General features: G+C 61.1%; 5 protein-coding genes across 14 annotated transcripts in view; all 5 read left to right on the top strand.

The window, feature by feature from the left end:
• The window catches only part of EEIG1 (estrogen-induced osteoclastogenesis regulator 1), a 38,175-nt gene extending 31,569 nt beyond the window's left edge, over positions 1 to 6,606 (top strand). For all 3 annotated transcript variants that reach the window (XM_074923380.1, XM_074923381.1, XM_074923382.1), the window contains exons 11-12: positions 413 to 482; positions 1,380 to 6,606. In XM_074923380.1, coding sequence (XP_074779481.1) covers positions 413 to 482; positions 1,380 to 1,425 — 116 coding nt within the window. In that variant the 3' untranslated portion in view covers positions 1,426 to 6,606. The remainder of the gene's footprint in view (positions 1 to 412; positions 483 to 1,379) is intronic.
• Positions 6,607 to 8,080: 1,474 nt separating this feature from the next.
• On the top strand, positions 8,081 to 11,171 carry DPM2 (dolichyl-phosphate mannosyltransferase subunit 2, regulatory). Of its 2 annotated transcripts, none has more exons than XM_074923730.1 (4): positions 8,081 to 8,113; positions 8,635 to 8,724; positions 9,826 to 9,928; positions 10,229 to 11,171. In XM_074923730.1, the coding sequence occupies exons 1-4, from the start codon at positions 8,111 to 8,113 to the stop codon at positions 10,285 to 10,287; spliced, it is 255 nt and encodes an 84-aa protein (XP_074779831.1). In that variant the 5' UTR covers positions 8,081 to 8,110; the 3' UTR covers positions 10,288 to 11,171. The 2 variants fall into 2 exon arrangements, with proteins under 2 accessions (XP_074779831.1, XP_074779830.1); XM_074923729.1 differs by lacking the exon at positions 8,081 to 8,113 and adding an exon at positions 8,211 to 8,472.
• An 891-nt stretch (positions 11,172 to 12,062) lies between these two features.
• Positions 12,063 to 15,191, top strand: ST6GALNAC4 (ST6 N-acetylgalactosaminide alpha-2,6-sialyltransferase 4). 2 transcript variants are annotated; one of them, XM_074923601.1, is made up of 6 exons: positions 12,063 to 12,221; positions 12,819 to 12,895; positions 13,300 to 13,467; positions 13,626 to 14,038; positions 14,173 to 14,280; positions 14,364 to 15,191. In XM_074923601.1, the coding sequence occupies exons 2-6, from the start codon at positions 12,884 to 12,886 to the stop codon at positions 14,551 to 14,553; spliced, it is 891 nt and encodes a 296-aa protein (XP_074779702.1). In that variant the 5' UTR covers positions 12,063 to 12,221; positions 12,819 to 12,883; the 3' UTR covers positions 14,554 to 15,191. The 2 variants fall into 2 exon arrangements, with proteins under 2 accessions (XP_074779702.1, XP_074779701.1); XM_074923600.1 differs by lacking the exon at positions 12,063 to 12,221 and adding an exon at positions 12,460 to 12,562.
• A 935-nt stretch (positions 15,192 to 16,126) lies between these two features.
• On the top strand, positions 16,127 to 20,384 carry ST6GALNAC6 (ST6 N-acetylgalactosaminide alpha-2,6-sialyltransferase 6). 5 transcript variants are annotated; one of them, XM_074923835.1, is made up of 7 exons: positions 16,127 to 16,252; positions 16,648 to 16,805; positions 17,819 to 17,883; positions 18,029 to 18,208; positions 18,379 to 18,776; positions 18,944 to 19,051; positions 19,133 to 20,384. In XM_074923835.1, the coding sequence occupies exons 3-7, from the start codon at positions 17,869 to 17,871 to the stop codon at positions 19,320 to 19,322; spliced, it is 891 nt and encodes a 296-aa protein (XP_074779936.1). In that variant the 5' UTR covers positions 16,127 to 16,252; positions 16,648 to 16,805; positions 17,819 to 17,868; the 3' UTR covers positions 19,323 to 20,384. The 5 variants fall into 5 exon arrangements, with proteins under 5 accessions (XP_074779936.1, XP_074779937.1, XP_074779941.1 ...); XM_074923836.1 differs by lacking the exon at positions 17,819 to 17,883 and having other exon boundaries at positions 18,091 to 18,208; XM_074923840.1 differs by lacking the exon at positions 17,819 to 17,883 and having other exon boundaries at positions 16,183 to 16,211; positions 16,653 to 16,805; positions 18,091 to 18,208.
• A 745-nt stretch (positions 20,385 to 21,129) lies between these two features.
• Positions 21,130 to 25,944, top strand: AK1 (adenylate kinase 1). 2 transcript variants are annotated; one of them, XM_074923612.1, is made up of 7 exons: positions 21,130 to 21,245; positions 22,907 to 22,949; positions 23,934 to 23,969; positions 24,285 to 24,448; positions 24,667 to 24,783; positions 25,249 to 25,440; positions 25,726 to 25,944. In XM_074923612.1, the coding sequence occupies exons 1-7, from the start codon at positions 21,147 to 21,149 to the stop codon at positions 25,789 to 25,791; spliced, it is 717 nt and encodes a 238-aa protein (XP_074779713.1). In that variant the 5' UTR covers positions 21,130 to 21,146; the 3' UTR covers positions 25,792 to 25,944. The 2 variants fall into 2 exon arrangements, with proteins under 2 accessions (XP_074779713.1, XP_074779714.1); XM_074923613.1 differs by lacking the exon at positions 21,130 to 21,245 and adding an exon at positions 22,275 to 22,374.
• Positions 25,945 to 27,157: the final 1,213 nt, after the last annotated feature.

The following is a 27,157-nucleotide window of genomic DNA, read 5'->3' as shown; positions in this document are numbered from 1 at the left end:
TGGGTAAAACTAGACTGAAGGTAGCCACCTCTCACCAGCAGAACAGGCTGTTTCTCCTCCAGTGAGCCTACAAAAGCAGCATGAGGCCCCATGTATCATCTGTTCAGATGTGTTTAAGCTGCCCAAGAACTTGCACCAATGGAATTGTCTTAAGCAGCTGAAGGAGTATCACTGAATTAATTTCTCTGCATTTACTCTTCCAGAGCTTAATGCTGTGGTTGATTTGTACATGAAGCTCCTTTTCAGAGCAAGAAGAGTTCCCGGGGGCTCTATTACTGTGGGAACACCAGAAAGCATGTGCATGTATTCACAGAAACACACGTTGTCCCTTGCTGACTGTTGTGTCTGGGAGGGGAGCACCTGGCAGCCGTTGGTAGCTCTGGATTTTGATGTCTTCCTTTTCCATCTGCAGACAGTAACCTGAGGTTGTTTGTGAGCAGAGACGGAACAACTACTTTGAGTGGTATTCAGCTGGGAAACAGGTAGGCTTCCTGAAAGAAGCAGACAAGACAGAAAGAAAAGACAGACAGAGGTGCTCCAGAGAGATTAGTTACTCTTTGCACCCAGGAAACTTTCACTTTTTACTACAGGAGAGACTTTAAAACATCATGTGCTACATGGTAGCTTTATTCCCACATTAACACCCCTGGGATCCCTTTGGTGGCAGGCTGCAGCTGTAGTGGAGCATGAATGCAGCTCTCAGCAGGAGCTCAGAGGGATAATATGATCCTAGCTGTTAGATCCAAGAACAGAAGTAAAGAGTAAAAGGACAAAATGGTAGAGATTGGTTCCTGTTTGCTCCTGTGCCCGACGGAAGGTGGGGAGCTTTGCCTCCTGCTGGCCTGCAGCAAAACTGCAGCAATCTGGTTTATTGTCCCTTTTCCTGCCTTCTCCGTCGTCACTGAGAGCTTGTTCTCTCATGAAAGCCCTCTGAACAAATAAAACTTTTTCTTGCCACAATAGTTCTTAGTACAGTGTCTTGGCTGGTTGTCTTTGAGCCTTTATAGCACCGTTTGAGCTTAACAAAAAAGCAATAATGGTAATGCAAAGATGTGTCGAGTCAGAGACAAAATTGGGAGCATAGCAAAGGCAGGAACACTGGCTCTTTTTGCAGGATACTCCCCCATTTCCTCTGTCCTTTAGAAGGATTCATGTGTTACACCCAGCTCTTTCAAGTGCTCTAGTGTTTGCTTGCCACGTAGCTGTCTGTTTTGTGTTATGAGGGTTGACTTCTCGCCAGGCTGACTCGTTATTTTCAGTATTTTGAGCGGGGTTAGAGGGTGGTGTTTGGGAGCAGAGAGCTCAGAACAAGAACTTGCTCTAAGTGACTGAGGAAAAATAACCTGGCTTTCTCATCTTCTTCCCCTCTACCTCCCCAGGGTCTCATCTGGAGTTTACGAGCCAGTGGTGATTGAAACCCACTAAATGTGAAGAACAGGGTAGAGCTGCTGGAAACAGGTTCCCTACCCAGTCTGCTGCCACATGGATGCCAACCTTTACCTCTCTTCATGCAGCATTCCAGAAGGGATTTCTCCACGCCCCTCCCTGTACGTTTGCACTGCAGAACTACTCCGAGACCACTCCAGATCATGCACTTTCCCTGCCTTGCCATTGCCCTTCTCTGCTTCCCAGTTCTTCCAGTGCCTGCCTTCCCCCTGTTTCTGATCAGATGCGAGGTGTCTGTTGGGCTTATCCTTAGTCCTGGAGGATGTTGCTCATCTGCATCCCTCACTCCACCCATTCACTTGCAACAGGGGACTTCTCAGCTTTTGTCTCCCCAAAACATTGGGTTATACCACTGTGAACTCTTCAAACCACTGGGGGAGGGGGAAACCATTCTAACCAAACCAAGAGCTGCTTGTTGGTGACACGGTAAAATGGCCACTTGCAGGATGCTTTATTCCATTGACTCTGCAAGGGAACATCCCCTTCTAAGGCAACGGTTTTACTGAACAAGGTATGCTATGGTGTGCACTTCACCTTCCTACCCTCAAATCCCCAAACATCCTCTTCTCATATGAAATATCTCCCAAAAGTGCATTTCAGAAAACTACCACAATCCATATGGGAGTTGGTAAATGGTTAAATGCTAGTGCTTGTTATACCACTAACTGCATTATGCCCTTCCACTGCTGGGCATGGAAGGACAGTGTTCATCTATTAGCATTAGCAGGAGCACTTTAGAGGTTCCAGATTTTACCTGGAGGAGGCTTTTACTTGCTGTTCCAGGAGCATAATCCCTGTTTGCTGGACTGATTCAGCAAATAGTCACTGTTGGAGCTTGGAATACAGAGCCTTTTTTTTGGGGGGGGGGGCTCAGGAAGGGAACTGCCCTTCTTGGACTATGAAAAGAATCTGGTTATCTGATAGCCCTCCCCTGGGCCAGAGCAGGATGCAGTTGACTGCAGTGGTCTCTCCATTGTGGTAGTGGTGAACAATTGCCTCACTTGGCCTGAGCCAGTAAGGGAATTGGTGTTGGTTGGCCTTTCTTGCCCTGTCAGCAGGGATCTGTGTCTGAGCTAGTTCCTTTTGGGGTTGGGGAGAAGCCACTGTCTCTGCCTTTGAAGGTAGAATGGGTGTTTGCTGCTGGATTAGCCACAGCAGCCATTCTTACCTGCTCTGTGGTGAGCGAACTCTTCTGACAAGGCTTCAAACTGTTTCCTGGTTGATCTTTCAATTGCTCTTCTTTGGGTTTGGTTTCTGCAGTTGTTTGACACTTTAGCTGCCTCTTTTCCTTGCAGTGTGTGGCAGAGATGTCAGTCCTTTTCAGCTCCCACTTATAGATTCTCCTGGCAGCTGAATTGCAAATGAGGATCTATGCAGACTCCAGCCGTGGGCTGTCAGCAGGCTGTGCTTGCAGCCCTTCCTGTACAGAGACTCTCAGCCGATAAGCTATTTCTGTGTAGTGCCCTTTCCTCTTTCGCCGGTGTACTGCAGTAGCACTCAGCGCCCGTGCACGCGGGGCAATGGCACGCTCCCGGCCGTGGCTGGGAATGTGCCCTCCTCTGGCACACGTGTGTGCACACACACGGGCACACACTTGTCCCATTCAGCAAGGAAAGTCTTGTAACTGATCACATTGTTGTTCAAATTCTTAGTTATGGTAAAAGATTTATTTTTTTCAAAGGAGAAGAAAAAAAAAAAGGATTAATTGTGGTCTCCATGGCCAGAATGCATGCAGATGAGCTACTGGAAAAGGGAATTTGGCAGAATGAGAAATAAGGAATGAAAGGGCCTTGATTTTTTTTTTTTTATTTTTTTTTTCCCCCTGCTAGCTAAGGATGACTGCATGGGGAGGGTGCTAGGCAGTGTGGCAAAGCTATCCAGCTGCTTACACTGTTTTGATGATTTCTCTATTCAAGTCAAGAGGCTTCTTTCTGTGTTTGGACAGACCACATATAGGATATGGAATTTTTTTTACCCTTTCCCTTCAAAGGGAATTAAATTTGGATTAGGGTAAGAAGGGGGGTACCAACAGCACCTTGGTTTAGTTTAATGTAGGGAAGAAGTATCCGGTCTTTTGAGTCTGTCTAGAACAAAAGCTCTTTCACACTTGCTGGTGTTTTTTTAATGGTGATCTCTTCTTCATTCAGTCTGGGCAGGTTTGGCACTCACTAGCAGGCTGGTGAGCATCCTGCCCTGTTCCTGGGATGCTCTGTGTCTGCAGGAAGGGGAGAACTGCTTGCTTTTCTCTCTCCCTGGGGCTCTGCCAGAAAGCCAGGCCTGGCCGAACCCTCTGTTCGGGTCAGGGTGAGGGCAGAAGGAGGCTCAGACAGCGATGGGTGATCCTGCCCTGTCTGTGGCCGGCCATGTGGAGCTGAGGGTCAGGCTACTCCCCAGGGGCCTGCGAAGCCCCTCAGGAAATCGGGTCCAACCAGGACTTGAAAGGAGCAAACATAAGCCAGGAAAGAGACCAAACTTCTGCTGCTTTGCTTCTGTTCCCATGAAAAACAATGACAGTCACTGTCAGAGCAGTTGGGAACCCAGGGCTTTCTTCTGGGCTCCCGTTGGCAAGAGTCGGCTGCTCTGAGGTGCTGGCAGCTCAGCATGTCACGAAATCCCCAGTGGGACAGAGGGAGGAATCTCTTCCCAGCAAAGCAAGAGGAGAAGCTTTTCAGAAAGCTGGTCTCATCTTCCCAGGCTGGCAGAGGCGTAACCTGCTCCATTGCATAGCTGTGGCCAACCTGGGCATGTCTCTGGCTTCTCTTCTAGCAGCTTGGCACATCACTGCTTGTGTTTTTGATAACTGTGTCTCATAGGGTATCTCTTCCTTGTCTCCACATTATTACTGACTCCACAGATCCTGGTCTTCATGTAGCTTTTTCACTCTCCTACCCCTTGTTTTGAAAAAGAAAGCAGCCCTAGTCATTCAGCCTGGTGCAGCACAGCCAGGGCTGGAGCGCCCAGAGCAGACCCAGAGGGAGGGAGGGAGGAGCAGTCTTTTCCTATTTCTAGAGCCCACACAGAGCTCCCGCTGCGTGTCCATCGTGAGCGATGCCTGGCAGTCGCTGGCCAGTGGTGGGTGTACGAAGTGGTGGCGATGGCAGTGGGGTTGCTCATCCTGCAGACTCGCTGCTGTCTCTTGGGAAGCTGCGTCTCACGAGCACTTTTTTCCTTGTGGCATCGCTGCCGTCTGTTCCTTGTTGGACTCTGAACATTTAAAAAGTGAATCAGTTTCCAGACCCAAACCGCTGGCTAGTTTCCTTTTTTTTTTTGTCGTGAAGGTTATTGAATTATTTTTTTTTTTTATAAACCCAGCAGGCTGGTAGTTTTTGACTGCGTTATTGTTTCATTGATATTTTATTCCTGGGGGGCTGAGGGAGGGACGTTCTTCTCCACATTGTTCCCCTTCTCAGGGGATTCAGAGGTGGCTTAAACAAGTAAAAGGACCTTATTGGCAAGACTCTGCATCCCCTTGGGTGTCTGATACTGGCAAGCAGGGCTGCTCACGCCTGGCTGACCCTGGAGAGCAGAGCTGGCTCTCTGCTCCAGTCTTGTGGCCAGGAGAAACGTGGGGGCTCTGCTCTCCCAGTTTCTGGACCTTTAGTTGGTGGAAGCTCATTGCAAAGAGTTGGGAAATTCAATGTAACTTTTTTACTAACTTTTTTTTTAAAAAGCAGTATAAACTCAGTGAATGTCCAGAAGAATAGGCTTAGTTGTGATTTGGTGAAGGACGTGGGTTTCAATAGGAAATTGTGATTGGAAAAAGGGGGAGAAGGATGTTGCTCCTCCATCTTCTTTTGCATGGTTGGCACTTTAAATGGGGGCCTTCGTGCTGTCCTGACCCTCTGTGTGATGGGCAGCAGGCGTGTGATCTCTCCCCCGCCCCCTCTCATTGCCACATCACTTTGCCCCCTGCAGAAAGTTAGTAAGCCCTTTTAAATCTTTGCTTCAGTTTTTAGAGGGTTCCAAACCAGGCCAAAACCTGAAGAATGCATATTTCATTCTCATCTTAATAGGAGGGGTTGACTTTTTATTTATTTTGTCGTTGCTGTTTCTTTTTAAACTGGTGGCTGTGCAGCTGGACTCTGCACGAGCTGTTGTGAACCTCTGGGATAACCTCACTCCAGGTACGCTAGAGCACCTAGGTTAAACACCCCTCCTGGAGAGGGGCCCCCCTGCTTCCCTCCTCGCTGCCTTACCCGGGAGCTGCAAATTCACCCTCCGCCCCTCCTGCGCCCTCCCTTGCCACCCCACCTAGTCTCTAGCTGAACGATTCTTGCTCTGGTGACCTGAGCCCTGTGGACAAGGCTGGTCCCCGGGGGCAAGTTCCTACAAACACTGCCTGGTCGCAGGTGTTTGTCCTTGAAAAGCCACTTCCTCGCAGGGGGGTGGGGGGTGGGCAATGAGCGCAAAATTTCCCCCCCATTCCCCTCCCGAGAGCTGCCTCGTCCATCAGCCCACCCGCACTGTCCGAGCCTGATGCCCTCTGCAACTCCACGTTGTCTCGCCCCCGCCCCATGAGGAGGGAGTGGACGTGGCAACCTGGGAAGTCAAAAAGGAATTTGGATGAAGCTGTGAGCGAGAGGTGTGGCTGAGCCTCGTAATTTGCCTCAAACACAAGGAATAACGGTATAGCCCATATTTTTGTGGGGGGAGGGAGGGGAAGGGGAGATCATGTTTTATTTTCTTGAAAGTTAATTGAGCTTGGTGATCTTCAGATGAGGCGCGCACTTGATTTATATCAGATTCTATAGAGATATCGCTGATATTTTTGGAAAGGGAATGGGTCTATGCAAACTTCCAAAATTGCTTGAAAGATAGTTTAACATTTTTTTACTTTGAAATCTAAAGATAAATTTAACTTTTTTCTTAAAGCAGAAGTGCGTTTAGAAAGAGAAGCTACTTCCACTGCTCTATTTTGATGACGATTCTTGGAAAGTTTGGGCTGGAGGGAATGACTATTTTTCACCATTTTTATCTTGCTCCTCTAGTTTTTTGTTTCTTTTTCTAACGGAATGCTGTGCCGTCTTTGATTCAACAGATCGTGTTTGTATTTTCTGTATCTGGTTCCTAACGTAGAGAAATAACAAATATATGAGGAAATCAATATAATGTCAAATGTTGTTATGGTTTGGGGGAAAAATAAAGGGTTTTGGTACTTCACATTGATTCTTTTTGGTTTGTTTCTTGTTTTAAATGTATTTAAATATCTGCTAAGGAAGCAGAAGGATGAGACAGGGCCTGCTGGCATGCAGGGCCCTAGACTAGGATTTGGCTTTGCCTTTTAGGATTTCCTTGGTGGTTGGGAGTGGAGATCCCTGCCAGCCCTTTCCTGCAGCGGGGAGAAGGGCTGGAGCAGGGACCTGTCAGCACCGCACAGGTCCAGTGGAGCAACAGCTATCCAGGGCCAAGGGGAACTGGCACAAGTCACTGGCACTGTCTTGTGTTCCCAAACACCATGTCCTAGCCCGGGCTGTGCTTGAACAGCCCCGTCCTGCCCTGCTGCAGAGCCAGGCTGGGCACCCCTGCCCGGGGCGGCCTGGCCTGGGGGAAGGTGCTGTGGCCCCACAGGGCTCCAGGGAATGTCTGCAGGCCCTCAGGGCTTGTGTCAAGGCAGCCCCTTCTCTTCTGTCTCAGGCTGGCAATCCCATTAACAGAGATTTGACCCGATTTTGCTGTCCAGGTACTTGCTGCTGATGCGTGCAAAGGTCGGAGGGGACCAAGGATGTTGGGAGGAAGCGACTTTGCCTCCCCCATCCTCCCAAAGCCTCGGCCACACATATGGACCAGCTACACGTTGGAGTCCCATGCAGGGCCTTCCCCTTTCCCTTGGCTGCCTCCCCTTCCTCAGATGCTCCCTTGTGTCCCTCGGCTGGCTGTTCAGTCTCTGCTTTTTCTTTTCCTCCAGCGGCAGCGTGTGCGTGTGTAATGGAGAAATGTCTGGGGTACAGGATGTGAGTGTCTCGGGTGTTGGGGCTGGTTTTGAGGAGGTTGGTTTCAGGATGAGTCATTTCCATCAGAACTCACAGACAGCGGGTGGCAGATGAAACCAGAGCACCCTGCTGCCCAAGGAGACTGTCCTCGTCCTCTCCTGTCACCAGGCAATGACACAGAAAGTGGAGGAGGGGGGATGCTTTAGCGAAGAGCTTCACTCCTGGACTTTCCCTCCCGGGCGAGCTTGCTTCCAGCTGTAAAAATGGATCTTAGGTGTTACCATCCGGGCCAGGGCCTAGGCAGCCAAGGGCTCTTTAACACACATCTCTCAACAGCGCTGACGCAAAGTGGAATTTCTGGGAATTTCATTTATTTCACAACCTGCCTCGCCTTACCCTGGGCAGGACCCCAGCTGTGGAAAACCCGGCTAGACCTGCCCCGGGGGGACTAACGCGAGGCCTGGGGGCTGCGGCGGCCGCCCTTCCCCGGCTCCGGGCCCGGCCCAGCGCGGCCCGGCCCAGCGCGGCGCCCCGGGACTACACCTCCCGTCATGCCCCGGGCGAGCCCCGCCCGCCCTGCCTTCCCACAATGCCGCGGGCCCCAAGCCGCCTCCGCTGATTGGCCGCCTCCGGCCGGGGGGAGGGCGGGGCTGGCTCGCAGCACGCTCATTGGTGGTCGCTCCCGGAAGGGCGGGGCTGGCGGGGAGAGGGGCAGGCCGGGGCTGGCGGTCGCCATGGTGAGTGGGGTCGGCTGCGCCCCCGCCCCGGGACGCCGTGAGGGTGAGGGGCGCGGGCCCGGGCCGGCCCTTGGGCTCCTCCGGCTGCGGCGACTCGCGGCGTGTCCCTGCTTAACATGGGGGGGCTTGAGCTGAATCGCGCCCGGGACCCAGCGCGGGGCCTCCTGGCTGCCCGCCCCTGGGGGGAGGCTGGGCCCCGGCCGCCTCCAGGGGCCTTTCCGGGGCAGCGCCGGTGCCGGCGGGGGTCGGTACTTGCGAGGACTGGGCCAGAGCTGTGGGAGCGTGAGCTGGCGCGGCCGGACGGGAGCTCCGGGAGCGCCCCCAGCCGCAAGACCAGGCCGTTCTCTGCCGCCCTCGCGGTGCGTTATTTCTGTGGCAAGAGCCTCTCCCCTTCCCTGCGTGCTTCAGACCCGCAGCGGTGCGTTCATGTAACCTGGGGCTGAAGGAACAGCAGGTGCCCATTAACTTCCTGCGCAGACCCTGCAGCGAGCAGATCCCACTCTGACTCTCTCCCTTTGCAGGCCACAGCAACAGACCAGGTGGTTGGATTCGGCTTGGTTGCCTTCAGCCTCGTCCTCTTTGTTTACTACACCCTCTGGATCATCATACTGGTACGGGTCTCCTCTGGCCATTATAATCCCAGTCACTTCACACCCAGGTGTTTGCCTGGGCTTTGTTAGGTGCTGATGTGTCTGTGTGCCTGAAGGACTCTGCCTTGCCAGATCCCTGGTTAAAACTTTAAAGGCAGAGCTTCCTCTGTTTGCTGGCACAGCCCTTGCCTGTGATACCAAGCGCTGACCCTGCTGCCAGCCCTGCTGCTCGAAGGCTGCTGACCCAGCTGGTGTAAGATCCGAGGCTTGCAAGAGCTGAAGCCTGACCCCTCTGGAGGTGGTGTCATTGGTGTTCGTGTTTACAGTCCTCCAGATTCCTGGTTCGGGTCGGGGATCCTGGAGGAAAACATACCAAACTTACCAAATCTGGAGCCTGGTAGGGAGGAGAAGAGTTTAGGGAATGCAGATCTTTGGGGAAGTGATTGTGAGCCTGGTAGTTTGCCCATGTCTAGGGACACATCAGGTGGGATCATCAGTGGTTTTCTTCCTGGAAGGAAATATCTCCTTGTGAGCTTTCCAGGTACGAGAGGCCTGGTTCAGCCCTGGGTTGATGTCTGAACTCCTGGCAGCTTCCCCTCAGAGTTCTGAATTCCCCTCTTGCATATGCTTACTCTGCTGCCCAGTACAGGAATGCGGAGGTGTGCTCGCTGCTGTGTAGGAATCCTTACACTGCTCTCTAGTGTCCAAAGCTTTCCGCTGGCCTCGCAGAGGGGATCCTGGCGGGATCGCCATTGAGCAGAGCCGTTATCAGCTGCTCCCTTCTGCGGGGCAGAGAGTCGGGGGATTTGCTGTACACCGCACCAAGCAGGCCAGCAGCTGCGCCCACCCTGAGGCGCCAGGGCTGTGGGACCCCTGTGCCGGCTTCGTGTAGCTGCCCCTCGTTATCTGCTGCCCCCTGACACCTTCACTGCCCACCCACTGTCACATCCCTGCAGCTGTGAGCTGAGCCACATGAGGGTCTGGGCACCCTTTTTTTTTTTTTTTTTTACGCTGTTTCTTCAGGCCTGATATTTCTGTCCTGCTTTTGAAACCACGGGGCTGCAGGTGTCAGGGACTTGCCCTGGTGTCCCCACCTGCTGACACCCCCTCTGTCTCCTGCAGCCCTTCATCGACAGCAACCATGGGATCCACCAGTACTTCTTGCCGAGGGAGTACGCTGTTATCATCCCTGTGGTCGCCGGGCTGCTGCTAGTCCTATTTATAGGTGAGTGTTGTTTCTGTAGTTCTAATTAGAAGCTTCTAAATTAGGAAGAGAGAACAGGGTTGCTAGGGGGTTAGCTAATGCATGACGTCTGTGACACACTCTCTGTGGCTACTACTGCATCTTCACCTGGCACAGGCTCTCGGGGCATGTGTTTGTGTGTAACTTTGGCTGTTTGAGGCTCTGGACAGCTTAATTGTTCCTTGATTGCTCTGCTGACGTTCTGTTTCTCCCTACAATATGTTTTAAAAGGGCCCATAATTGGAAGTTTTCTGGCTGAATCTCTTCTCTCTCTGATGGTAGGCGTTTTTATAATGGTCGTGATGTGGAAGAGCAGGAAACCCGCCAAGAAATCAGACTGAAGGCCCAGCTGAGAGAGATGAGAAGGTGCCCACGCTGCGGTGGTGTGGCCGGGAAAAGACTTTACCTGCAGCACCGGGCGGACGCCTCCTCCGGAGCGCTCAGCGCCGAGCTGGCTGCTCTTCCTGCAGAGATGAAACCTTCTGTAGTTTACAGCTTAACTGACCAAACGGAAGCAAAACTGACCTCCGGGGCTCATCGAGAGAGGGACCAGAGCCCTGGCTGCGAGGGACCTGCTCCCCAGCTGGGGCTGCCTGTGCCCGTGCTGGCTAGAGGAGCTGTCAGGGTCCAGGAGCTGTAACCCCACGAGTGCGAGTCAAGCCCTGACCCCTGCCCAATGCTCAGCCTCTGGGTAATCCTTCCCCTCTGCTCTTGTGACCAGTAGTTTGTTCCTTACAGGTTTTTTCAAATGTTTACATACGGTTTGTGGGGGCGTTTTTAATTGGATCTGAGTTTCAGAGGACAGAAATGAGACTTTGGGCTGGGAAAAGGCAGGCTGGCACTCTCTATTTGCCTGCTGGAAGGGCTAGTCACGGTACTGGTGGGCTCTTGCCTCTCTGAGGAGGGACCCTGGTGAGGCCAGGCATGCAGAGGATGCAGGGGCAGTGCCACTGCTGCCCTCTGTGTCCCCTCCTGCAGTCATCCAGCTGCGGGGGTGCCGCGGGGGTGCCCTGGGTCACAAGGAAGCCGTCGGCTCCCCAGGTGCGGTTCCTGTGCCAGCTGCTGGCTGGGTTCCTGCCCCAGGCAAGGCTCTGGGTGCCAGCTGGGCTGGGGCTGGGCAAGCAGGCATGGTGGCACCCTGTCCTTCCCCCCATGGGGTTTGCTCTCCTGGCAACTCCCCCAGACCACAACAAGTGGGATCGCCCTCAATAAAGGTTCCACAAGGTCTCGGTCCCTGTCCTCTGCCTGCACTGAAGGAGTGCCGCAGGCCTGTCGGGGTGTTGCTGCTGCGTGGCCCTGGCAGTGCCCCACAGTGAGCTGGAGAAGGTGCTGCCCGTGGGGACAAACAGGGAAGTATTGGAGAACCTGGCTGGGCTGGGCATACACTTGTGCCGGCCCTGCCGTGTTGGGGGGCTGCTTTACCCCACCTGGCCTAGCTCCAGCAAAAGCCAGGCAAATTTGGGGCACTCTGAGCCTTCCCGTGGGTACTGTGAACTCCCCCCACCAGACAGCAGCATGTCCCCTCATCTCCCGTGCTGCCAGGGGGGTGATGCTGGTGGCTCGGGGAGGCCCCCGGGTGCTGCAGCTCTTGGGCTGAACGTGGCTGTGCTTTGACCCGCTGCATGGCTGGAGCCGGCGGGTGGCCCAGAGGCCGGAGTCTGCCTGGGGGGAGGCTCCCAGCTCTTGTGGGGGCTGCAGGCTGCCTGTCGCTGAGCCCTCCGTCCCCACGTTTCCCCCTGTCCGTGTCTTGCTCCTGCTGCTTCTCCCGGTGAGGAATCCCTCGCTCCCCTTCCCAGCCCCTCTCTTCTGGACGTGGCTCAGCCCAGCCTGGGAAAGTGGGTTTGAGGCAAAAGGGAGAAAAATTTGGTCACGGCTCTGACCGACTGCGTGTGTGTCCCCCAGGTACTGCTTCCTGTGCCCCTGCCAGTGTCCCTGTCACCTCCTCTTCCCCCCTGGCCAAAGCCTGCGGAGGGGACAGGATTGGGACCAGTTTCAAGGTTACTTCTCGTATTTCTTTGTCAACAGTGGGAGGAAACAAAGTCCAGTTCCGCTCCCTGGGCGGGCGGCAGCTCACGCTGGAGACATTTCTCACAGGTGCTCTCTGCAGCCTGGCCGGGGCGTGAGGGGCTGCGGGTGCGGGGTGGCCCCCCCGGGCCGTCGGATGGGGACCGGGGTACTGAGACACCCGCTGGCCCCACTCACGGGCCATTTTGGAGCATTTTGGGCCCTGGGCTGTTCCCACCCGTGGCCGGTTGTGAGCCAGCGGTGCCCGGAGGTGAGAAAGGGGGTTTGGGACACGGGAGTTGGCTGCGGGGGGACACCCCCCACCCCACCCCCCCCAAGGCTGGAGGGAAGCCGGGGAGGTGGAAAAACGGGTGCTAGGGTCGCTGCCGGGCACACGGGTGGGTGCTGGTCCCGGGACACGGGGGATGGGGACCGGAGCCGGTCCCGGAGCCTCAGCCGGGGGCGGGCGGTGCTGGGCTGTGGGGGCGGTCCGCCCGGCCCCGCCCCGCCGCGGCCACACCACCCCAGTCCGGTGCAGCCCGGCCGGGATGCGGGAACCGGCGGCGGCCCTGGGGGCCGGGGAGCGGCGGCGCCGCGGGGGCTCCCGGCGCGGTGAGTGGGGCCGGTACCGGGGGGCGCCGCTCGGGGTGGGGGGGGGGCTGCACGCTCGGGGCCCCGCGGCGGGACGGGGGCACGGGGGGTGCGGGGGTCCAGGGCATGGGGAGGTCCCGGAGTCGGGGGGTCCCCGGGAGGTCCCGGCACAAGTCATGGGGGGGTGGGGAATCCTGGGCACTGGGGTGCTGGGGACAGGGGGGGGTCTCCTGCGCCCCACTTACCGGTGCCACCGCTGAGCCCCCTCTGCGTGCAGGGTGCGAGCCCCCCCCCTCTGGGTGACCCCCAGACCCCGCCGGGCGACCCGCCAGCCCCCCAGGGATGAAGACGTTGGTGAGTGCCCGCTGGGACGGGGGGGAGCATGGGGAGCGGGGGGGAGAGGCTGGTGGGACCCCTTCAGCATCGGGGGGTCCGCTGGCCCCGAAAGCAGTGCTGGGGGAGGACGGAGTCTGGCGGCTGCCGGTCCCTGCAGGCAGCGAGGAGCCCCGGCCCCGTGCGCTGCCGGCAGGAAGTGAGCGGGGCGCCGGCACCCCGCGCTCCGCTGCGGCTCCTCGCTGCGCCCCGGCCAGCGCGCCCGGACACCCCCGGCCGGACACCCCCCGACACCCCCGGACACCCCCTGAACACCCTCCCCCGAGGGGCTGCTCACGCCGTACGGCCCCGCGGGGCCGCCGCCATCCGACGCGGGGCTGGTGCATGTGGCCAGGCCTGGAGAAACCTTCCCGCTCTGCTTCCAGGCGCGGCTGTTCCTCACGCTGGTGTGCGTGGCGGCGGTGACCACGCTCTACGTCCTGCTGTGCTCCCACACCTGCCTGCGGCCCTGCTGCTGGGCCCCGGGGGAGCAGAGCCCCGGGGCACCCACCGTCCTCCGCTTCCCGGGGTACAGCCGCGTCCCCGACGGGAAGGTGCGTGGGGACGGGGCAGCGCTGGGGCTGGTGGGGCGGCTCAACCTGCCCGTGCCTCAGTTTCCCCTTCCTCAGGGAAGGGCAGACGGGGCCGCGCTGCGTCCGACCGCTGCGGGAGGGAAGGGGGAGCCGATGGCTCACGGTGCGTCTCCCCACAGCCGCTGGAGCGGGCGCTGTGCCGCCGCTGCGCCGTTGTCTCCAGCTCGGGGCAGATGCTGGGCTCGCGCCTGGGACGGGCCATCGACGGGCAGGAGTGTGTCCTGCGCATGAACCATGCCCCCACTGCCGGCTACGAGGAGGATGTGGGGGCACGGAGCACCGTCCGGGTGGTGTCACACACCAGCGTCCCGCTGCTGCTGAGGAACCAGCCCTACTTCTTCCAGCAGTCCCAGGAGACCCTCTACATCATCTGGGGGCCAACGAAGAAGATGAACCGGGAGAAGGTGGGCTTGACCTACCAGGCACTGCTGAAGGTGATGGAGATGTACCCCCACCTACAGATCTACACCCTGACTGAGGAGAAGATGACGTATTGCGATGACGTCTTCCAGAACGAGACGGGGAAGAACAGGTACCCCCAGCTCCTGAGGAGCCCCCGTGGGGTCCTCCCACCGTAGCACCCGTCCCCCCTTGTCAGGCACCCATGGCCCGTCTGGGAAGGCAGCACCATGCCGCCTGCTCCAGCATAGCCGCGGTGCTTTGCAGGATAAAATCTGGCTCCTTCCTGAGCACGGGCTGGTTCACCATGATCCTGGCCATGGAGCTGTGCGAGCAGATCTGCGTCTTCGGCATGGTCAGCGACAGCTACTGCAGGTGTGGGGGGGGTAGCAGGGGTGGGTGTGGGGTGGTTCAGTGTCCCCCTCAAGTCCTGTGCTCACCCCATCCCCTCCTGCCAGGGAGAAGAACCACTCGAGCGTGCCTTACCACTACTTCGAGAAGGGCCAGCTGGACGAGTGCAGGATGTACCTGATGCATGAGCGAGCCCGCCGCGCCGGGCACCGCTTCATCACCGAGAAAGCCATCTTCTCCCGCTGGGCCAAGAAGAGGAACATCATCTTCTCCCACCCATCCTGGGCAGGAGGGTAGGGTGCCAGCCATGGGACGAGGCAGTGGCGACTCTGACAGCGGGGTGGGTCTCATCCTGCGGCCACATGGCTCCGCTGTGACCGTGCCACGGTTGAAAGCCTTTTACCATGCGCCAGAGCGGGCAGTCTCCATCTCCACAGCGGCAGAGCTGGTTCCCCAAGCCAGTGGGTGGGCTGGGACCTCCCATGTCAGTGCATGGGGAGCATGAGCTGGAGCCACAGAGCCCCATCAGCTCCAAGCACCTGCCCAGGTGGACCCAGGGCGACCACAGAGGTTTTCCGCCCGCTCTACTGGGATGAATATTTAATGCAGGATTAAACATTCACATTGCTGGGCTCTAGCACAACACGGGTCGGGAGAGCTCGGCCCTGCCAGGCTCACAAGCCAGCGCCTCTCCCAGGGATGAAGCTTCAGTGCAGTCCCTGAGACCCAGCGCTGGGTGTGGGGCACAGGGAGCTGGGGCTGGGCCCCCCATCCTGCTGCTCCCACACAGTTCCCTGTGGCTCCGGCTACCCCTGGGGCCCCCAGCCAGGAAGCTCAGGGACCACGTGTGCCCCAGGGACTCTGAGTTGTCTTGTCACAAGTGCCCTTGGATTCAGACCAAAGCAAACATGGCCATTAAAAGCATTTTTAACTCAGTGGTGCCCCATGCTGTGCCCCTTGCGGCTGCAGGACTTGGGGACTTGGGATGGCAGCTGGTCGCAGGGCTGCTGGCATCCTGCTCCCCTGCCAGGCTATAAATAAGAGGGGGAGGTGACGAGGGGGTAGAGCTGACCCTGGAGGGGGGTGCCAAAAACTGAGATTATCTGAGAACCAGCAGCTGCGTCTCCACACGATGGGCGCTGGCCCAGCGTGGATTTTGTGCTGGGTTCGGGATGATCCTTAGTCCCACAGGGCTCAGGGCCGCTGGCTGCCAGCTCCCGCATCCCTGGAGAGATAGGGCACGTGTGCGGCCCTGGGCCCGGCTGCAGGGAGCTGCCACCACAGATGCCACGTGTTTGGGTGGGTCTGGGGGTCCAGGGGCGAATAGGAAGGGCAGAGGGAGCCACATTCGCTCCCATTTCAGCTGGCTGGGGTCAAGTGGGGAGTGAGTCAGGGCGGCTTCCCGCGGGCGAGTGCGGACAGAAGAGCCCGTGGAAGCTCTTTGTTGGGTGCTCCAGCTGCCACGACCCCACGCAGCGAAGGGCATCACTAGCCAGAAATCCTTCTGGACAGGCATCAGCCACCGCAGCAAGGATGCAGGTCCGGGGCAGCGGCGGAGCCCCACGGAATCCCCCAGAGAGGGGCCCTGGGCGGCCGGGCAGGGCGGGGGAGGCCGCGGCATCCCAGCAATGCGCCGGGCAGCGGGTCAGGCACCACGTGCTGCTCCCCGCGGGCAGCGCTGCCGGCCCTCCCACCCCCCCAACCCCCTCCGCTGCCCGCACCGGTGCCCTCGGGGGTGGGACAGGCCGGGGGCCCTGCCCCATCGGGGCCCGGCCCCGGGAGGGCGGCGCTAGGACCCCCGCGGCGCTCCCCGGCCCCGGGCGGCGCGCGGCTCCCGGGGCTCCGTGCGCGCGCGGCGGCGGCGGCGGCTCCGGTCCGGGCGGCGGCGGCGGCGGCGGCTCCGGTCCGGGCGGCGGCGGCGGCGGCAGCATCGCAGCGCAGTGCGGGGCGGAGCGGTCGGTGGACCCGGCGCGTCCCCTCCAGGCCCGTTTAGGCGGTGCGGGGAGCGGAACGGTGCCCCGCGGCTCCGGTGCACGGGGGATATGGTGGAAGGGGGGGGGAGCGCGGGGAAGGGGCCGGTTCCCACCCGCCGGGACGCCGCCGGGCTCCGGCCTGGCCGGTCCTTGCAATAGCGGGGCTGCCCCGGGGAGGGCTGGCGCCTCGGGGGGTGCGGGGCTGCACCCCGGGAACGGGGAGGGGGGGCTGGACCCCGGGAGCGGCGGGAGCTGCGTGCCAGGGGGAGGGAGGATTTGCAGGTAGGAGCAGAGGAGGTTCTGCATTCCGGGGGGGGCCGGGGGAGGGTTTTCACTTTCCGGGGTGCGGGAGGGTTTGCATCCGGGGCTCGGGGTGCAGGGAGGGGGGAGCGGGTTTGGACGAGCCCTTCCCCGGCAGAGCAGCGATGTGACACCCCCCCGCCCCCGGCCCCGCCATGGCCGTGCTCACCGGAGGGGCCTGGCAGCCCCCCGCAGCCCGCGGGGCGCACGGGGCGGAGGAGATGAGGGGCCCCCCCGCGCCGCTCGCCGCCCGCTGCAGATGAGAGCCCCCACCAGGTAAGGCCCCGGGGTCCCCGCTGTGGGCTCAGCCACGGCCTCGGCGCTGTGGAAGGGGCGAAGCGGGGCACAGCCGCAGGAGGGCCCCGGCTCTGCTCCTCGGGGGGCCCCGGCTCTGCTCCCCGGGCTGCGCACAGGGGGGCCCCGGCTCTGCTCCCCGGGCTGCGCACGGGGGGGCCCCTTTACACCAACACGCCAGGCCATCGCCTGGGCTCCCCGGGCAGGTTGGCACCTTCCCGGGTATCAGCGTTGGCCCTGACACCCCTTCCAGGTCCCTGGTCCCCCCCAAGGGTTGAACCCAGGCTGCTGCATAATTTTCCATCCCTGTTCCCCCGAGGGCAATTAGTCAAGAGGCTTGAATTCTTTTTTTTTTAATTTCTAATTGCTCCGAGTACTCCAGGCGCAGCCATGACTCACAAATGAGAGGACTTTAAATTGGGTCAGTCCATTTCTTCGATCCTGGGCGAGTGGGGGTTGGAGCAGGTACCCCCAGGGGTGAACACCCGGGGTGCACCCCACGGCCTCGGGCCCTGGGGCTGGAGAGCTCCCTGCCAGCTCCAGCTGGATTTCAGCACGTGTATGAGCTGAGTTGGGCAGGTCTCAGTTCCTCTCCCCCCAGTCCAACCAGTTGTTTTAATGGGATTTCACCATGCAAGCGGCAGGTTTACCCTCCCTGACCCTGCGGGTTTGAGCGGCTTTGGCCCCGCCGGTGGGGGATAATCCCTTCCCGGAGCCCAGCCCGCCGCAGGGATCTCCCCGGCACGAGCTGTGGCTGAGTTTGGCTCCTCCACACCACAGAACCTGCCCAGCCTCTGCCCACAGCGTTTCCCTTCCCTGCACCAGTGCCGAGGGTTTGTCCTCCCCGCGAAAGAGGGACCCAGGGGTCTGGCGGGGCACCCGTCCCGTGGGACTCTGCTCCGGCACAGCCGAGCCTCTGTCCCTGCCAGCCTGGGGACAGGAGCCCGAGCGCGGTGGCGAGGGGCCAGTGCCGGGGGTGACCACGGGCCTTGCAGGTGCTCACGGGACGCTGGCGATCGCTGCGCGCTGAGGCCGGCGCAGAGACATGACTGGCAGCACGGTGAGTTGCCGGGGCATCACCCCGGGGACAGCAGGCGTCTCCCCGGGGACACCGGGCATCCCGCTGGAGAGGCTGCCAGGAGCGGGGCTGGATGCTGACGCCCATGGGGTGGGGGCAGCGGGTGACGCTCTCCCCCCGCCCACAGAGCCAGCGCGCCGCCGCCTTGGGGGTCCTTTTTGCCCTGATCATGTTGCTGATCATCTACAGCTCCGGCAGCGGGAACGAGGTCTTCCCCTACAGCCGCCTGCGGGGCAGAACCCGCCGGCCCCCCGACCTCAAGAAGTGGGGGGTGAAAAGCGGGTACCTGCCTGTCTGTGGGAACAAGGTACGAGCGAAGTGGCAGGGTCTGGCCTCAGCGGTGGGCGCAGGATCCAGCCCTCCACCGACATCCAGCCGAATTGTGGGGGTGCCGTGTCCCCTGTCCCAGCTCCATCCCTCCCTGCTGGGTCGCGGTGACACCAGAAGTCACTTCCTCACGGTGCTTGTGGTCCCCAGACCCTGACTGCCCGCTGCCACCAGTGTGTCATCGTCACCAGCTCCAGCCACCTCCTGGGCACCCGCCTGGGCACGGCCATCGACGGGGCCGAGTGCACCATCCGCATGAACGATGCTCCCACCACCGGCTATGAGGTCGACGTGGGCAATAAGACCAGCTTCCGCGTGGTGGCCCACTCTAGCCTCTACCGTGTCCTCAAGCGGCCCCAGGAGTTCGTCAACAAGACCCCGGAGACCATCTTCATCTTCTGGGGGCCACCCGCCAAGATGCAGAAGAGCCTCCTGAAAATCATCCAGCGTGTCAGCGCCTCCTTCCCCAACATGACGGCCTACATCGTCTCCCCCAGCCGCATGAAGCAGTTCGATGACCTGTTTCGGGGGGAGACGGGGAAGGACAGGTACCCCAGAGCCACCTCCTGCACTGTGCCCACCTTTTTTCCAGGTCCCTTCGGGCTTGCTCCATGGTGATGGGCTACAGCACCAGGCTGGGGTTTCTGGGGGACCCTGGGGGGGTGGGGTCCATCATCCACATCACCTCCCTCCCCACCCCATTTTTCCTCCGCAGGGAGAAGTCGCGCTCATGGCTCAGCACCGGCTGGTTCACCATGGTGATCGCAGTGGAGTTGTGTGACGCCGTCCACGTCTACGGCATGGTGCCACCCAACTACTGCGGGTAAGGAGACCCCCCTGAGCCCCCACCCTGTCTCCCTGGCCTCACCATGGGGCTCACCCCATGCTTTCCACCCATCTGCAGCCGCCGGCCCCCACCCCGCCGCCTGCCCTACCACTACTACGAGCCAAAGGGCCCCGACGAGTGCACAACCTACATCCACAATGAGCGGAGCCGCAAGGGCAACCATCACCGCTTCATCACCGAGAAGCGGGTCTTCGCCAGCTGGGCCGGCCTCTACAACATCACCTTCTCCCACCCCGCCTGGCCATAGGGGCTGCCCACCCCCCGTCCCCAGCTGGGCAGACCCCTGGAGCTGTGATGGATGAGGGTTCCCCTGCAGCCCCCCGGGGAGCAGTGGGAGCCAGGCGTCGGGGTGCCACCGGCTGCCTCCCACAGATCCGCCGCCATCGTGCATGGTGGCACCTGGGATGTGTTGGGTTTTGAGCTGGTTTTTGGGGGGGCCAGGTGGTGAGTGTGGTATTTGGGGTGTGCCCCCCCCCCCCCCCTCCCCCTCCATGGACAGGAGGCGTGGGGGTGAGATCCTGCCTGATCATGGTCCAGGAGTGCAGCAGGGAGGTGCCAGGTCCCCTCGGCTCACTTTGGGGTTTCATCACTTTTGGGGTCACCGCAGAGACTGTTTCCCTGGGTTGGTCCCCCCTGCTTCTTGGAGCTCAGCCTCTGCCATCCCCAGCACCTCAATGCTGGTCCACAGGCATCCTTCCCTCAGCAGAACCCCACAGTTTCTGGTGGGACCCCGCGGGGGTAACACTGCCACCCTTGGTGCCCCAGCACCCCAAAAACACCCAGCCCCTCCCAGCACTGCTGCACCCCACACCACACTGCCAAAACCTTTTCTAACTGAGTGATGGGATTTTTGGAGCTTTTTGGGTATTTTGGTCTTTTCCTCCCAGGATTTGTATTTGGGTTTCCCGGCTGAAGGAACGAGCAGGGGCTGCTCGTTAGTGATAACAAAGGGGCCGGTAGCAGCCTCTGGCTTGGTCCTCATCATTTATTAACTGCTTATAAAATATTTAGAAGTGGACACATAGCGGGGGGGGCAGTAGTGCCCCTCAGCACGTGGCAGTCAGGGCGGGGGGATTTTGTTATTTATTTCTCATCAGCAGAGTAGTGGGTTTGGAGAAAATAGCTAATTACAGCGTGTTTGGGTGCTGAGCCCTGGCAGGGGGCTCTGTGCCTCAGTTTCCCTCTGGCCGTGGCCTGCCGCCATTGCTGCTGGGGCTCTGGGGGACTCTGCACCAGGGGAACCTGCGGGACACCCACATTTTGTAATGGTTTGTACAGGAATAAATATTGCTGCAGTCTGTTGCCTTGGGCCCTGGCTCTGGGCTGGGTTTTTGGGGCTGGGCAGCGGGTGCCGGCAGTGCCATCGCAGGGAGTCTCGGTTGCCGCTCGGGACCCCCAGCCCGCAGCCGTGCTGGCCCTGGGCGCTCGGGAGGATGCGGGAAGGGGCCCGGTGTGTCCCGGTGGGAGCCGTGTCCAGCAGCCGGCTGAGCCCAGCCGTGAGCCATCCCCCAGCGCCTGCCCTGGAGGGGTGGCAGCTGAGACCTCCCCAACTCGTGTCACCCCCAGGCACCGGCCCGGGGTTTGCGGGGCTTTGAGACCGGGTCTCGGCAACCACGGGGAGGAGGAGGAGGAGGAGGAAGGGGAGGTGAGGCCACTGCACCCCCCGCGGCTTTTCCGCCTGCCCGGGGTTGGTAGAGCAGGGATGGGGACCCCGCAATGGGGACAGCTGTGTGTCCCCCCCTCCAAGGTGCTGTGGAGGGGACACAGGATGGAGGCGCAGGGACCCCCGGGGATGTCTCAGGGACCCCAATCCCCGCAGGCTCCCCTCGCAGATGGGGAAACTGAGGCACGGGGGGGGCCGGTGCAGCGCAGCCCGCGGCGGGGGGGCTGGGATGGGGAGGGGTTTGTGGTGTCCGCACCCCTCGGCCATGCAGGGGTTAACCGCATCCCTTCCCCCAGCCCCCTCCGGAGGAAGGGCCGATGCTACGGGGGGCGGTGCTCCCCCCCCCCCTCCGCTGCCCGTCCCCTGCCCGTCCCCTGCCCGCTGGGCGGCAGCGGCCCCGCTCCCGGCATGCACCGCGGCGCCAGCGATCTATATATAGCGGTAAAAATAGCCGGGCAGGACAGCAGGCAGCTGCCCGCGCTGCCCGGCCCGGCCCCGCGCCCAGAGGTCAGTGTCCCACCCCCCGCACCCCCCACCCCGCCCCGGGGCTCCGGCCGGGGGGTGGCGTGTGTCACTGCGGCACCGGGGCTTGGGGGGGCTGGCAGCACCGGCTGGGAAGAGGGGGGGGGGTGTGTCTCGGAGGATGCTGGGGGCATTGTGGGGGTGCTGGGGGCATTGCATGGAGTTCTGGGGGCATTGTGGGGGTGCTGGGGGGCATTGTGGGGGCGTTGGGGGCATTGCATGGTGTTCGGGGGGGCTTGCAGGGCTGCTGGGGGCATTGTGGGGATTCTGGGGGGCATTGCTGGGGGTGCTGGGGGGCATTGTGGGGTTGCTGGGGGCATCAATGCTGAGGCCCTTGCATGGGTGCTAGAACCGTTGCAGGGGATACTGGAGGGCTTGCAGGGGGGGCCTGGAGCCATTGAGTGGGTGCTGGGGGGTTTGCAGGGGTGCTGGGGGCTTGCAGGGGGTGCTGGAGCCTTTGCTGGGGGCTTGCAGGGGGTGCTGGACGGATTGTGGGGGTGCTGGAGCAGCCGGGCCCAGTCTGGGGTCCCGGGGGGGGCAGCTGGATGCTGACGGGATGGAGTGGGGGCCGGGTGGGTTGGAGCTGAGAGTGGGACGAGATCGCTGGGAGCACCCCAGGGTGCTCTGGGTTGTCCTGGGCCACACTGCGCCCCCCACCCAGCCCCGACCCACTGGGGTCCCCGCACAGCACCCCCTCCCCATCCCCTCGGACCAGGCTCCTCCCCATCCCCCTCACGCTGCACCCACGGGCCCAGTGCCGCGCTGGATCGGGCCCTGAGCCCGCCCCGAGGGCCAGAGCTGCCCCCAGCCCCCCGTGGCCCACCCGAGGTCGGTGCCAGCGGTCCGGGAGCTCAGCACCTCCCACAATTAGAGACCCCACAGGCCCTGCACCCTCCAGCTTCGCACAGACCCCGTGGGGGCCATCCCGGGCTTCGGCCCCCCAGCGCAGGTGGGACGTGACCTGGTGCCGGTTTCAGCCAGGCCATTCTTAGCCTCTGCCCTTTCCCAGCTGTAACACGACCTCGTCAGCGGCTGCGGGCTTGTTTGGCCCCGAGATGTCCCATCCTCAGCACCCCGTCCGGCCAGTTTGGGGTGACGTGGTGTAACCAAGCAGGTTGGGTGCTGTGGGGCTGGGTGCGGGCAGGCAGGGTGGCCAAACCCTGCCCTGAGATGATGGGAGTGCAGCTGGGATGCTGCAAGGGCCCCCCCTTAGGGTACCCCCCCATAAAATCAGCCTGAGGGGAGCTGGGGGGATGCTGCCTCCATCACTGGTTGTCCTGGTGACTCCAGTAAACCCAAGCCGGTTTCCGGCTGCCAGGCGGCACCTCGGGCACGGGGATGTGGTCAGGGCAAGGGAGGAAGCTGGTAACGTCACCACGCGTCACCCGGCATGGGGAAGCCCTTGCCGCAGCCGGATGGGGCGGGTGGCTGCCGGGAGCCAGGTAGGTGATGGCCGTGGGAGCAGAAGCCCTGAGCTCCCTATTTTAGGGCCAAGCTGGAGCCCTCAAGGCCCAATCCTCAGCTTGGCCATGGCACTGGGCACCCGCATGGCAGGGGAGGGAGAACTGTTGCCACCCTGGACCCCAGCCCTGGGGACCCGTGTGTCCCAGCCGTGCTGAGTTACTCATCCTGCTCTCTTCTGGCAGCCTGAAGTGCTCCTGTGCCTGGACCGCGGCAGCATGTCGGCAGGTGAGTGCTCCAGCCCCATTGCACGCGTCCCCCTTACATCCATTCCCTCAGTCCTCCCTGCATCCATCCCCCTTGTCCCCCTTGTATCTGTCCCCCCTGCATCTGTCCCCTCCGTCCCCTCTGCATCTGCCCTCCTTACACACATCCCCTCATCCCCCTTACACCCATCCCCTCAGTCCCCTTTGCATCCCTCTCCTCCATCCCTCCCCTCTGTCTGCCCCCCACGTCCCTGCAGCTCACCACGTGCCCCCTCAGTCCCCTCAGTCCCCACCAGCCATTTGGCTCCGTCCCCAGCCCTGGGGATCGCCGAGTGCTGGAGGAGTTGAAATTTCACCCGGCTGTAATCAGGAGATGGGAGAGCAGCCTTGGAGCAGCTCGGCTTTATTTTTAGCTCTTCCTCCCCCCATGGCGTCGCACCCCAGCATTGCCCCGCACCGCGGCTGGGCCAGATCCTGCAGGTGACACAGGACCCTGCGCCTGGGTGCTGAGCAGGGGACAGGGTGATTGGTGCCACTGGCACGTCAGCCACCGGGCCCAGGGACTGGTGCTGGGGTTCAGGGACTGCCGGGGGTCGCACCATGTGCTCGCGGTGGCCGGGCCTGCCACAGCCCCCCTTAGCCCGCGGGGTGACAAGCCAGCCGCAGGGATGGATGTGGCTGGTCCCTGCCTGCAGTGGAGCCGTGGACAGTGACCGTCTCCAGGACACCAGGTGGCAGTGGAATTCCAGCCCCACGGCCGAGGCGCTGTGGGGTTTTTGTGCTCAGCCATGTCCAGCCCAGCCATCCCGACCTGCCCAGGTGACGAGGACAAGGGCGACACGCGGCTGCTTCCCTCTCCACCTTCTCCCCCCCCCAGGACTCTGGGATCGGTCCCCTCCATCCCTGGGGATGCCTCCCCTGCGCCTGGCACCCTCCAGGAACACCTCACTCCCCAGTGGGCTTTCTGGCTTTTGATAATTATTTTTTTTCCCTTTTTTTCCTCCAGAAAAACTCAAGCACCACAAAATCATCTTCGTGGTGGGTAAGTCTGTGTCTGGGTCCTGTTGCTGGTGGGGTCAAGGCCACAGCCCAGCCCTTCCCCCTGCACCTCCGGAGTGGGGGCTGCGGGGAGCCCACGCGCCAACTGCCAGCAGCCCGTGACACCCCCAAGCACTTGGCATCCCCCAGCCCACCCCAGGAGCTGCTCTGCCCATCCCTCTGATGTTGGGCTTCGGGACACCGACCCCCATCTCACCAGGCTCTGGGGTCTCCTGTGTGTCTGTGCTGCTGCTTCCATGCACCCCTCCAGCCCCTTACCTGTGGTTTGGGGCACATGTGGCCCTCATATGACTTGCAGGTGGCCCCGGCTCGGGGAAGGGGACCCAATGTGAGAAAATTGTGCAGAAGTATGGCTACACCCACCTCTCCACGGGGGACCTGCTGCGGGCAGAGGTCAGCTCGGGCTCGGAGCGGGGCAAGAAGCTTCAAGCCATCATGGAGAAGGGCGAGCTGGTGCCCCTGGTGAGTCCGTGCAGGCAGGGGTGGCTGTGGGGACACCAGATACCACAGTAATGGTCAGCAGGTGGCCTGGGGACACCTTGCCCCTGCCACCCCAGGGGGCTTTTTGTTGTCCTGGTTTGAGTGAGTGGGGATTTGGGGGTGCAGCAGGGTTTGGGGGTGCTGGGTGGGTGGCATGTGGTGCCATGTCAGTCCTGGCAGCTCTGTCCTCCCCTCCCCAGGACACGGTGCTGGACATGCTGCGGGACGCCATGGTGGCCAAAGCGGATGTGTCCAAGGGTTTCCTCATCGACGGCTACCCCCGCGAGGTGAAGCAGGGAGAGGAGTTTGAGAAGAAGGTGAGGGCTGGTGCCGTGCCGTGCCATGCTGTGCCGTGCCACCCACCCTCCAGGGTAGAGGTGTTCCACCTGGCAGCAGCCGGGCCTCCCCATCCCAGTGAAGATCCCATCCCAGGGTCTAAACTGGGCACTACTGCAGCCAGCAGGTCCCCCTGCCTCAGGGACAGCCTGTGCCCAGGGTCCCAGGGTGCAGTAGGAGGATGTCCTCTCTCCAGGGTGCCCTTGGGCTGACAGAGGGTGACCACAGTGCCGGTGCGATGGCAGAGAGCCAGGGCTTGGCTGTGGTGTCCCTCGGAACATGGAACTCTGACACGGAACGGTGTCTGGTGGCCCCCAGCCCCACGTGGAAGGAGACACAGGATGGGGACATCTGTGACCCCCACACTCACCACCACCCCATCTCCCCACCCAAATCAGCCCTGTGCTGGCTCGGCGTGGTGACAACCGTGTCCCCTCTGCCCACAGATCGCTCCCCCTACACTGCTGCTCTACGTGGACGCGGGGAAGGAGACGATGGTGAAACGCTTGCTGAAGAGAGGCGAGACCAGCGGGCGGGTGGACGATAACGAGGAGACCATCAAGAAGCGTTTGGAGACCTACTACAAGGCCACCGAGCCTGTCATCGCCTTCTACAAGAGCAGAGGCATCGTCCGCCAGGTAAGAGGGGAGGTGGCTGATGCCCGGGGTGTGTGTGGTCCCAGGGGAGGGGAAGTGATGGGTGGGGATGTTCAGGGAAGGGGAAGAAACTTGATCCTGGCTCGTTTGGAATGGGCTTGACCCCTGAGGTTCTCAACACGGACACCCCCTCCAAGGATGGCCCCGCACCCCTTTGCCCTAAATCAGCCCCGATCTCTCCACCCATGGCCAAAATCCATCCCTGGAAGAGCTCCGGTTGCGCTGTGCCCTGGTTTGCCCCCCCCCAGCTAACCCCTCCGCACCCAGCTCAACGCCGAGGGCTCTGTGGAGGAGGTTTTCCAGCAGGTCTGCTCCCACCTCGACAGCCTGTAGCCGAGCCCCCGGCCCCGCTCCCTCGGCGCGCTCCGGCAGAGACAGCGGAAGCGGCTTTATCCTGTTTTCGTGGACGGAGCCGCGTGGAGGAAATTTCAAGGACATTGTGTTTGGCTCTTTCCCGTCTCTCCCCAGTAAAGTTCACTTTAATGAGCCCAGACTTTATCTTTTTCTTCTGTCGCAGGAAATGAGTTTTTCTTTCCAGAGATTTTTTTTTTTTCCTCCCCCCCTATCCCCCCCCCAGCCCCTCGAGCTGATTAGGGGCAGGAAGCGGGTGTTTATGCCCCCGGGGCAGTGGGATGCTGCTGCTCGGAGGAAGGGAGGGAGCATCCCAGTCACTCGCCCCAGGTTCCCAATCCAGGGCCTGCAGGGAGCCTGTGGCCCCATCCCACAGCCGCTCCCCTTCACCCCGATCCCGTCCCCCTCGCTGAACCCCCCTGTGCTCTGGGTGTGGGGGGGCAGCATCTGAGCCGTATCCTGCATATACGTCCCTTCCCCTCGGCATTCCCGCCGGCTGACAGGGGCTGGGGGTGCCTGGATCCGGGCCCAGCCAGGCCAAGATGGGGATTTACAGCACCTCTGTGCCTTGGCATTTCCTTGTTTTTTGGCTGTCAGGGATTTTTAGGGTATGCAGTGGCTGCAGTGTGGTGTTTCAGAGTGGCACAACACCCCAGAGTGGGGTGCTCCCTGCCCCGCTGTGCCTGGGCATCCGCTGGCATCGGTGCCACCTCTCAGCCCTGGCCCCGGGGGGCCAAGGGATGTCCTGGGGCCACCCAGCTGAGCCCGGCCCCTGGGCTGGGTGCCCTTGTGTGTGGGGGACAGGGCAGGAGTCTTCATGGGGAGTGAGTTGCAGCACCCGAGCAGACAAGATGGGGGGGAGGGGGGGACGACAGGGATCTGGGGGCTCCCCAGCACCCGCAGAGTTGCCCAGGGATGATGCCACACCGGAGGGGCTGTGGCTGGGCTTGGGGCTGGGCTTTACCCAGCCATGGTGAGGACAGGAGGCAGCAGAGCCGTGACCCCAGCAGAGCCCCCCACCACTCATTTTGGGGCTGCTGGGAGCTGGGCACAGAGCCAGGGGCCTGCGGGAGGCCAGAGGGGGGAGGCAGCAGCACCGAGGGCAGCCGAGGCCACGGGGCCAGAGCAAAGGAAGGAAGCGAGTGGGGAAAAAACAAAAATACCCAAGATGAAAACCCAAACCTGCCAGACTCCGACGTCAGCCCTGTGCCTGGGGCTGAAGGATCCCCCAGCAGAGCCCAGGGCGCTGCGGGAGGCAGGCGGGCGGCCGGGCAGGAAGGATGCGGCCATCCGGCCGGGGCTGGGGCCCTGCCAGCACAGCCCAGCCGCGGCTGGGGCCGGCGGGCGC

The sequence above is a fragment of the Athene noctua genome, chromosome 20 (genome assembly GCF_965140245.1).
Source record: "Athene noctua chromosome 20, bAthNoc1.hap1.1, whole genome shotgun sequence".
NCBI classification, from domain to species: domain Eukaryota; kingdom Metazoa; phylum Chordata; class Aves; order Strigiformes; family Strigidae; genus Athene; species Athene noctua.
This window is presented reverse-complemented; position numbering and strand designations above follow the sequence as displayed.